Here is a 10,489-nt window from a genome sequence, read left to right as displayed (position 1 = left end):
CACCGACACTCTGAACTCCAACACTCTGAACTCCAACACTCTGAACTCAAACACTCTGAACACCGACACTCTGAACACTGACACTCTGAACACCGACACTCTGAACACCGACACTCTGAACACCGACACTCTGAACACCGACACTCTGAACTCCAACACTCTGAACACCGACACTCTGAACACCGACACTCTGAACACCGACACTCTGAACACCGACACTCTGAACACCGACACTCTGAACACCGACACTCTGAACACCGACACTCTGAACACCGACACTCTGAACACCGACACTCTGAACACCGACACTCTGAACTCCAACACTCTGAACACCAACACTCTGAACTCAAACACTCTGAACACCGACACTCTGAACACCGACACTCTGAACACCGACACTCTGAACACCGACACTCTGAACACCGACACTCTGAACACCGACACTCTGAACACCGACACTCTGAACACCGACACTCTGAACACCGACACTCTGAACACCGACACTCTGAACACCGACACTCTGAACTCAAACACTCTGAACTCAAACAGGCTGTGAAAACACCACAGACTTATTTCAGTTTTGGTTTGACCTTTGGCAGAATAAGCTGCTCTTTGATAAACTGATTCCACACATGAAAGATGTTCGTTTTGAGACGTGCTAACTCAGAACGCCTGCCTCACTCTGGGTTTCAGAGGAGAAACAGAGCGAGCTTCACGTGGACATAAAGAAATCCAACACAGACATCAAGTTTAAATTTAGGTTGTATTACATTACTTAGCATTTTTGTTATGTTTTGCTTGTCATACTGTGGGTGTGTGCTTGTGTAAGGGTGCTTATGTACTTAGGCATAGAGACAATGTAAGACTGTGTAGTCACGCATAAATGGCGCTGTGTAATATTCAGTATGTGTCTAGGTCCTGGACTGTACCGTCTCTGCTGCTTGTTAAAGCATCTTTCTTCTCTGTCACAGTACGTCTCTTGAGGAACAGAGAACAGAGAGCTTTGTATAGAGGAACAGGCTTTTATTTACATGTAAAAGAGACTTAACACACACTAAAAACACACAACACCCAGACATGAAGGAGAAAGGGGGAAGGGTAAGGAGAGGGGGGGGGGAGGAAGGATAGATACAGTAAGGAGAGGGGGAGGAGAGGAGAAGATTTGTGGTCCTAAGAGACAGGAGCAGATTGATTACTGAGTCAAGAGTGTTATCATCACCTTTCCTGTCATCACCACTGCCTGCTCTGACAAAACAGCTGGCTTCTTACAGCTTCTGCTTGTCTACAGGTGTGTGTGTGTGGATGTGCGTGTGTGTATTTGTCCACAGCAGAGTGGAGGAAGGTCAGCCTCTCTGTGACCCGGCCACTGAGCCTACAGGAAATGCTCCATTCAAGGATCTCAAACCCCTCATCTCTCCTCCTCCCTCTCCCCATCTCTCCCTCATCCCCCTCTCTCCCTCATCTCTCCTACCTCACCCCATCTCTCCTCCTACCTCACCCCATCTCTCCTCCTCCCTCTCCCCATCTCTCCCTCATCCCCCTCTCTCCCTCATCTCTCCTACCTCACCCCATCTCTCCTCCTTCCTCATCCCATATCTACCTCTCCCCATATCTCCATCACCCCTCTTCTTTTCTATACAGACACACACACACAAACAAACCAAGACAAGTCCTGTTTAATGTGCGCCAGAGAGAACAACACACAGAGTAGCTGCTTGTCTCAGTTTATTGTTAAAATATTCACAACGAAGCATGTTTGTCCCACATGAACAGAGATGAGATCACACTAAATAAAGGTCATATTCACAAGGGTCTGTCAGGGAAGGGGGTGATTAAGATCTACTGAAGCAAAACAGAAAATAAATACAATCTTTAACGTTTGTCTTTGTGAAAAAGATCACTTTGCCCGTAAAACAATTTAAACTTTGAAATGGTTTCTGAGCTAGCTGTATGTTCCCTTCAGAAGAGGAGAGGCAGACAGAAGACATGGAGGAGGAGGAGAGAGAGAGAGAGAGAGAGAGAGAGACAGAGAGGTTTCTGGTCTGATATATAAACAGTCTGAAGCTGTTTCTAATCGACTGAATAAGTTTAAAGCCCCAAGCTCTGACAGGATCAGACCTCAAAAACTCATAACAGCATATTCTGAAGAGGAGAGAAGGAGGAGAGGAGAGGGAGAGAGTAGGAGAAGAGGAAGAGAGAGAGAGGGAGAGAGAAGGAGGAGAGGGAGAGAGAGGAGAGGGAGAGGGAGAGAGAAGGAGGGAGAGAGAGGAGAGGAGAGAGAGAGGGAGAGAGAAGGAGGAGAGGGAGAGAGAGGAGAGAGGGAGAAGGAGGGAGAGAGAGAGAAGGAAGGGGAGACATGAACAGTGGCCTTTGTACTGTACTGGGAGCTTCACACCCAATCACACATCTCATCCCCACACTGTAGGAGACACACACACACACACCCTAACTCTACTGGTCCACAATATGCTTTATGCACAACTGACTGACTGTAACCCTGGTGTGAAGATTCCACTACTGGAAGATATCACAACTTCAGATTCCAAGACTTTCCTTAAAGAAAACACAAATGCTTTTGACCAGACAACTTAATCAAGAGTTACGTTATGACTAAGACCCAGGCTCACACGATGACAGCGTAATCAGTGAATCTGGATTAAACTCTGTTCGATCTGAGTTACGCCTCAAAACCCCAGCCAGGCTGGGTTCTGGGCGGTGCTTGTGATCTGTTGCAACAATGTGGGAAAGCCTCTTCACAATGTGCCCTTTTAGCATCTTATGTACAAAAACTCATCAAAACAAAACACACAGAAGAAAAACAACGTGACCAAACGGAGGATAAATATCTCCTCCCCTACACAGCAGTGAACGTGCTGCGAGGAGAAACAGGAATGAACATGGAAACAAACCCTTTCATATGTTCTGTTTCATCGACAGCTGAAGATCGCTCGATCTACATTTCTTCTAACCCTCCATCTCTCCACCTCTCTCTAACTCTAACTTTGTTCTCTTTCCTACAAGTTCTCCCTCAGCCAGCGGATGTAGTTTTCCGTCATGCGCCGTGCGATGCTGAAGTCAGTGGGCCACACGCTGAACAGGAGAGCTCCGTGGAAGCCGTGTGGGTAGTGCTGGTGTGTCACCTCCACCCCCGCCGCCCGCAGACGCGTCACATACATGACGCCGTCATCACGGAGCACGTCATACTCGCACGTCAGGATGTAGGCCTTAGGCAGCGAGCGCAGAGCCGCGTCGGGGACCAGCAGAGGGGAGGCTCTGGGGTCAGCCAGCCAGCGGGACGCCTCACCCCCGCCCCCCCACACAACCCGCGGGGCGGAGTAGTTGTACTTCCTGTCGACTAATCCTCGCAGAATACTCCTTTTATCTAACTTGAGCAGGGGTGCAGACTGGGGGCTGTTGTGGGTGTTGGTCATCATGGAGCTGAGGATGATCGCTGATCGCTGGAGAAGTACTCAGCCCAGAAGCGGTATCTTTTCGTTCATCTTCATAGACGGGCATGTTCTGGTTCTGCTGGTAGGACGGTGTGTTCAGGTCAGGCCTGAGGACCAGGATCAGCAGAGCCTGGACCTTCAACTGCACCGACTGTCTGGATCCTGCTGTAACTGGGGGGAAAGAGAGAGATGAGACTGTCTGAAGTTAGCAAGTTCCAGCACAGCGAGTCATGTGTTAGACCCCCCCGCCCTCCCATACTGCTGACGCTGCATGCGTTAGCCCCCCGCGCCCTCCAGTCTCTGAGCCACGCGCCCATTTCCCCGGCGCTGTCCCTGACACGGCCAACGCTCCCTGGGGGATGGCGTAGCGAGCTAGCACGTCCCTGCGCAGCACGTACCTCACCACCCGGTACACATCCTCATACGGGACAGGAAATGGTGGGCAGGCCAGGGGCAGGCGGTACCTGGGGGGGAGAGACAGGGAGATGGGAGAGGAGAGAGGAGAGAGAGAGGAAGGAGGGGATCGGGGGAGGAGGAGAGGGTGGGGTGGGGAAGGAAGAGGCAGAGAGAGACGAGAAACGTAACAGTTCTGTAGGTACACTGCGTTTAGTGACTGCTGCCCTAAACACACACACACACACAAATGTGGATGCAGGTCAGTGGTGGAGTGGTACGTCCACACCTGTTCCAGCTCTGCAGAGCTGGAACAGGTGTGGACAGGTGTGGACGTACCACTCCACCACTGACGTAACAGGGAGGGAGGGGGCCCAGGAGGGAGGGGGTCCAGGAGGGAGGGGGGCCCAGGAGGGAGGGGGTCCAGGAGGGAGGGTCCAGGAGGAGGGGGCCCAGGAGGAGGGGGCCCAGGAGGGAGGGGGCCAGGAGGGAGGGGGCCCAGGAGGGAGGGGGCCCAGGAGGGAGGGGGTCCAGGAGGGAGGGGGTCCAGGAGGGAGGGGGCCCAGGAGGGAGGGGGCCCAGGAGGAGGGGCCAGGAGGGAGGGGGCCCAGGAGGGAGGGGGTCCAGGAGGGAGAGCTACCAGGCACAGCTGAGGGATTCACTAGAACGATGACACATATTTGGCAGACTCACCACCATGCACACACACACACACAGCACACAACACACACACACACACACACACACAGCACGCACACACAGGCTCACTCGCACACACACAGAAGCACTCAGAAGATCTGAATGATTGAGCTACTCACCCACACAGATCTGCATGAGTTGTCCTGTAGAAGTACTTCTGGGGCCAAAACACCCACTTAACACACTCATGTTCATTAACCAACGAACATAAACACACACAGAGAGTGGTACAAGAACCAGAGAGCGGTGAGAGACAAGAGACAGAGTGAGAAAGAATGAAACAGAAAGAGAGAGAGGGATAGAGAGGGATAGAGAGATAGAGAGAGAGGGATAGAGAGGGATAGAGAGGGATAGAGAGGGATAGAGAGGGATAGATAGAGAGAGAGAGAGAGAGAGAGAGAGAGAGAGAGAGAGAGAGAGAGAGAGAGAGAGAGAGAGAGAGAGAGAGAGAGAGAGAGAGAGAGAGAGAGAGAGAGAGAGAGAGAGAGAGATGGAGAGATGGACAGATAGACATTAACAGAATGTGACAGTTTGGCAGAGCTACAGTGGTTCATAGCATGAGTGCAACTTCAACAGGAAGAGCTTGGCTAGGCGCTAATGAAAACCTGAGAGTGTGTGTGTGGGGTCCGTTTGGATGTGTATGTGTGTGTGTGTGTGTGTGTGTTATGTGTATATTGCATCATTCTAACTTTTCAAGCTGAGCTGCTAGCATATTTACAGCTGTTAGCAATCAGAGTCCAAGAACTAGAGAGGTAGTAGTGTGTGTGTGTGTGTGTGTGTCAGTGTTTACAGTATATGTGTGTGTGTCCAGGCACTAGGAAGCACAACAGAGGATGTACTTCCTCGGCTTCGCAGCTGAAGAAGTTCAACCTGCCAAAGACAATGATGGTGCACTTCTACTCAGCCATCATTGAGTCCATCCTCACCTCCTCCATCACCGTCGTGGTACGCTGCTGCCACTGCCAAGGACAGAGCAGACTGCAGCGTATCATCCGCACTGCTGAGAAGGTGATTGGCTGCAATCTGCCTACCCTCGAGGACCTGCACACCTCGAGGACCCTGAGGCGAGCGAGGAAGATTGTGGCCGACTCCTCCCACCCTGGACACTCCCTGTTTCAGTCACTCCCCTCCGGCAGAAGGCTGCGGTCCATCAGGACCAATACCTCACGCCACAAAAACAGTTTCTTCCCTTCCGCTGTTGGCCTCTTCAACAAGGCCAAGGGACCACACTGACTCTAATGACTTCTTGCTTAAAACACACTGCTTTTTGCACTGCATTACAAAATGGTATCTTGTACATTTGTATTTTTTGTAATATTTGTATTTTTATATTGTAATTTACGGCAACTTATATTTTATTTTATTGTATATTTAATTATATTCTAATCCCACTTAGTACTGCTAGTTTATGTACCCTTAGTATAGATAGTCCACATATTTAAATTTTAGGTATATGTTTATTGTATGCACCTTCCTGCCAAAGCAAATTCCTTGTCTGTGCAAACTTTCATGGCGAATAAATCCCATTCTGATTCTGATTCTGATTCGGAAGTTAACATGTGTGTGTGCACACTATGTGTGTGTGCACACTATGTGTGTGTGCACACTATGTGTGTGTGCACACTATGTGTGTGTGCACACTATGTGTGTGTGCACACTATGTGTGTGTGCACACTATGTGTGTGTGTACAGTATGTGTGTGTCCAGTCACCAGGAGGATAGTGTTACTCTCCTAGTGTTCCAGTCTGGCTGCCTCTCACTTCCCTCCAGGCAAACAGCAACACAGCATGCTCTACAAGTTAACTCTACATTATACTGCAGCTCATTTAAATACATATTTAAATTAAATCTTGTCAGACATTTCTATGTTGCAGTGTACAGGAGATGATCGGTGTGCATACTCACTCCACAGACAGAACCACAGCGCCCAGCTCTGTCACCATCTCCCTGGCCAGCATGTCGTAAGGACTCATCCCTGGAAACACACAGGGTCAGGTGTCAGAGATGGGGAAACTCTCACTAAGGAGGTCACTTGCATGACTGGAAATGACATTGACAACATGAGAGGTGAGACTCTTCTGTAGCATGCTGAATAAGGAGGTGATGAAGGAAGGAAAGCAAGCAGACAATCTGTACTGTTGGAGTCTGTACTGCAGGGTGGGTGGGTGTTATGGTGTGTGTGTGTGTGTGTGTGCGCGCATCTGACTACTCTGAGAAGATGGATGGATGGACAGAAGGATGGATGAAGGGATAAATGAGTGGAGGGGCAGATGAAGGGATGGTAGTGAAGCCAGTCAGACAGAAGGATGGATGAAGGGATAAATGAGTGGAGGGGCAGATGAAGGGATGGTAGTGAAGCCAGTCAGACAGAAGGATGGATGAAGGGATAAATGAGTGGAGGGGCAGATGAAGGGATGAAGCCAGTCAGACAGAAGGATGGATGAAGGGATAAATGAGTGGAGGGGCAGATGAAGGGATGGTAGTGAAGCCAGTCAGACAGAAGCAGGGTACACACGGGAGCTCCCCAGACACCAGCCCCCCCCGTGCAGGTAGATGATGGCCGGCCTCAGGGCCCTGTCCTGGGGCTGCTGGTGGGGCTGCTGGTGGGGCTGCTGGTGGGGCTGCTGGTGGGGCTGCTGGTGGGGCTGCTGGTGGGGCTGGTACACCACCACCTCCACCCCCTCAAAGTGCTCCTCCGTCACACGCACGCGGGCATCAGACACGGGCACCACCCGCTCTGCAAAGGTGATGAAGTACATCACCCCCATGTAGTCCTTCACCCCCAGCACCTCACTGAAGTCTGCCTGCAGGGAGAGGGAGAGAGAGAGAGGGCGAGAGAGGGAGAGAGTGGAGGGGAGAGAGAGGGAGAGTGGAGGGGAGAGAGAGAGCGAGAGAGAGGGTGAGAGAGGGAGAGAGAGGGTGAGAGAGGGAGAGAGTGGAGGGGAGAGAGAGGGAGAGTGGAGGGGAGAGAGAGAGCGAGAGAGAGGGTGAGAGAGGGAGAGAGAGGGTGAGAGAGGGAGAGAGTGGAGGGGAGAGAGAGGGAGAGTGGAGGGGAGAGAGAGAGCGAGAGAGAGGGTGAGAGAGGGAGAGAGAGGGTGAGAGAGGGAGAGAGTGGAGGGGAGAGAGAGGGTGAGAGAGGGAGAGAGTGGAGGGGAGAGAGAGAGGGTGAGAGAGGGAGAGAGAGAGAGAGAGTGGAGAGGAGAGAGGAATAGAGGGGGGGAAGAGGGGAGAGCAAGGGAGTGAGAGTGTAGGGAGAGAGAAGGATAGAGTTAGGGAGAGAGGGGGGGAGTAGAGAGGGGGGAGAGGGATGGAGATGAAGGGAGAGAGAGGGATACAGAGAATGATGAAAGCGTGGGAAAAGGAGAGACACACAGAGAGAGAGACACACAGGGAGAGAGAGAGACACACAGGGAGAGAGACACACAGGGAGAGAGACACACAGGGACACAGAGAGAGAGAGACACACAGGGAGAGAGACACACAGAGAAAGAGACACACAGAGAGAGAGACACAGAGACACACAGAGAGAGAGACACACAGAGACACACAGAGAGAGAGACACACAAGAGAGAGAGACACACAGAGAGAGAGACACACAGAGACACACAGAGAGAGAGACACACAGGGAAAGACACACAGAGAGAGAGAGAGACACACAGAGAGAGAGACACACGGGGAGAGAGACACACAGAGACACACAGAGAGAGAGACACAGAGAGAGAGAGACACACAGAGACACAGAGAGAGAGAGAGAGACACACAGGGAGAGAGACACACAGACACACACAGAGAGAGACACACAGAGACACACAGGGAGAGAGACACACAGAGACACACAGAGAGAGAGACACACAGAGAGAGAGACGCAGAGACACACAGGGAGAGAGACACAGAGACACACAGAGAGAGAGAGACACACAGAGAGAGAAACACACAGGGAGAGAGACACACAGAGACACAGAGAGAAGTGAGAGAGAGGTATGGAAGGAGAAAGAGAGGAACTACATTATACCTGAATTTAGAAAAACAATGGACACTGTAATACACACGTATTTCATTGACAACAAACTAACATTTCACTGTCTCTCAGTGTCCCTTTCCATCTGCACCTTATTATGGATATAGAGTTGAAACAATTATTTCGTTTTCTCCAACTGTGTGGGAGAAAACAATTATTACAAAGACTGTGGGATGGATTAATACAAATAGAATATACTTTTAGTTGCCTTCTGTAAGGACATCAAGTTGAATTTTTGTGATGATTAAGTAATTTGATCGGTATTAACAAGAGTAGTTTTAACCGGCGCGTCTTCTTCCCCATAACAAACCAAGCGTCGATTTCTTTAATAATCTGAGATGAGAGCAGGTGAGCGGGACTACAATAGCCTGCTTGGATTATCGTCTGACATAATCTGGGGTAACCAGTATGCCTGCATATGCACAACAAGCACAATTCTGCCTACGAGAAACATCCTCGATAGTACGGGGATTACTCAAGCAGTCGTAACAAAATAACCAATACTGATCGTTCCCAGGTGGAAAGTCGATAAAAAAACAGTGATCATTAAACACAGACGTTTTAGACAACACCACATCCAGACTGCTATGTCTCGAGTTTGGTACGGTTATGCTGAAGATAGTGCGTCGGATGCAGTCTCAGACGCAGGCTCGGTGTGTAACTGCGTTCTTACCAGGTGACTGAGGCTTCTGAACAAACAGTTGGTCAGCATTAGTTTCCAGCGCTCCTCGATGTCTTCCGGGATGGGCTCGTAAATGTAATAGGCGGTAAAAGCTCCAAAGGAGAGGAGTACAAATAAACCTTTCAACCTCATTTTAACCAGTTACCCAGCAGCTGATTGCCGGGAGCAGAAAGAAACTTCGGTGCTGGATCTGTATATTTGTAAGTGAATCCACTCCGGTCAGTGCGTAATCCGGTATTAATTTTGGAGCCCAGCCAGCTAGATATGACTGCACGTGTTAGACTCATCTAATCGCTATTAGCGAGCATGATCGGTTCTTTCCCCGTGACTATCACTGCCCGCCCGCTCACTACCCGGTCGTGCTTGACTCTACCCTTCCCTCCGATCAAAGAAAGGATATTGATTCATGCGCTGGTTTTTAGGACTGTGAACGGACAGTAGAGCGCGCGCCCCGCGCTGCTCACGGGGCAAATCGACTCCAGCGCGCGGCTCTGCAAATTCCTCAGGTGCTTCCCTCTCGATCGTCCCGCCTCGATGTAACCGATTTGGAAACGGAGCGTGACTTGAGTTTGTGTATGTTTCTTCCACAGTGTGTAGGCTACACTGAACTTTGTTTTCTATATCGGTAGGATCGGCCGCAGGCCCGCCAAAGGCGACGTGCTGTACATTAAGTCTTATAACCGGAGTCCTGTCACCCCTCAAACTCGAAGTGCAACGACGTTGTCAGCGTCGTCTATTCATGGAGACGAGGTGTCAGACGACCTCCGTCAGTACTTAGCAGAGAGCTGCACTAAAAGTGGTTGGTCGGTAACATCTTCACTTGCTATATATATACACACACACACACTCTTTAATATCCGCCGGAGACCTCAGGATAACCCCGTGCACTGTCATGTCTCAGCTACTTGAAACCACACCGGCACGGCGACCCGTTATTCACCAGCCCACGCAACCAGCCGCACTTCAGAACGAGTTTATGACTAATGTAAGAGGTACAAGTGCTTGCACGAGCCAGGGAGCATTAAACATTTAGCAGGCTCAAGGTGCAACATGACACTTGAGGCTCGTGGTGAGAAAGTGCCCTATGCGAGGTTGTGGAAAAGCTAAACCACAGTGAAGGTGGATATGGTGTAGACCAGTAGACCAGCCATTCCCGACCCTTTCCACGTTGCGGACCACTTATGGAAGCAAATCAGTGACTTAATTTTTTAAATTGTAAAAAGACATTGAATCTTTAATAATGAAATT

The 10,489-nt window shown here is 50.3% G+C and overlaps 1 protein-coding gene across 1 annotated transcript; it reads right to left on the bottom strand.

The window, feature by feature from the left end:
* Positions 1 to 2,272: 2,272 nt before the first annotated feature.
* Positions 2,273 to 9,979, bottom strand: aadac (arylacetamide deacetylase). Its single transcript, XM_062473934.1, is given in 9 exon segments — positions 2,273 to 3,449; positions 3,452 to 3,496; positions 3,499 to 3,604; positions 3,672 to 3,740; positions 3,776 to 3,913; positions 6,447 to 6,516; positions 7,057 to 7,115; positions 7,176 to 7,345; positions 9,233 to 9,979. Coding segments are annotated over 9 exon segments (1,233 nt in total). The 5' UTR covers positions 9,374 to 9,979; the 3' UTR covers positions 2,273 to 3,014.
* Between the last annotated feature and the right edge of the window lie 510 nt (positions 9,980 to 10,489).

The sequence above is a fragment of the Osmerus eperlanus genome, chromosome 11 (genome assembly GCF_963692335.1).
Source record: "Osmerus eperlanus chromosome 11, fOsmEpe2.1, whole genome shotgun sequence".
NCBI classification, from domain to species: Eukaryota; Metazoa; Chordata; class Actinopteri; order Osmeriformes; family Osmeridae; genus Osmerus; species Osmerus eperlanus.
Note: the sequence above shows the minus strand (reverse complement) of the source record. Positions and strands in the feature narration are given on the sequence as shown.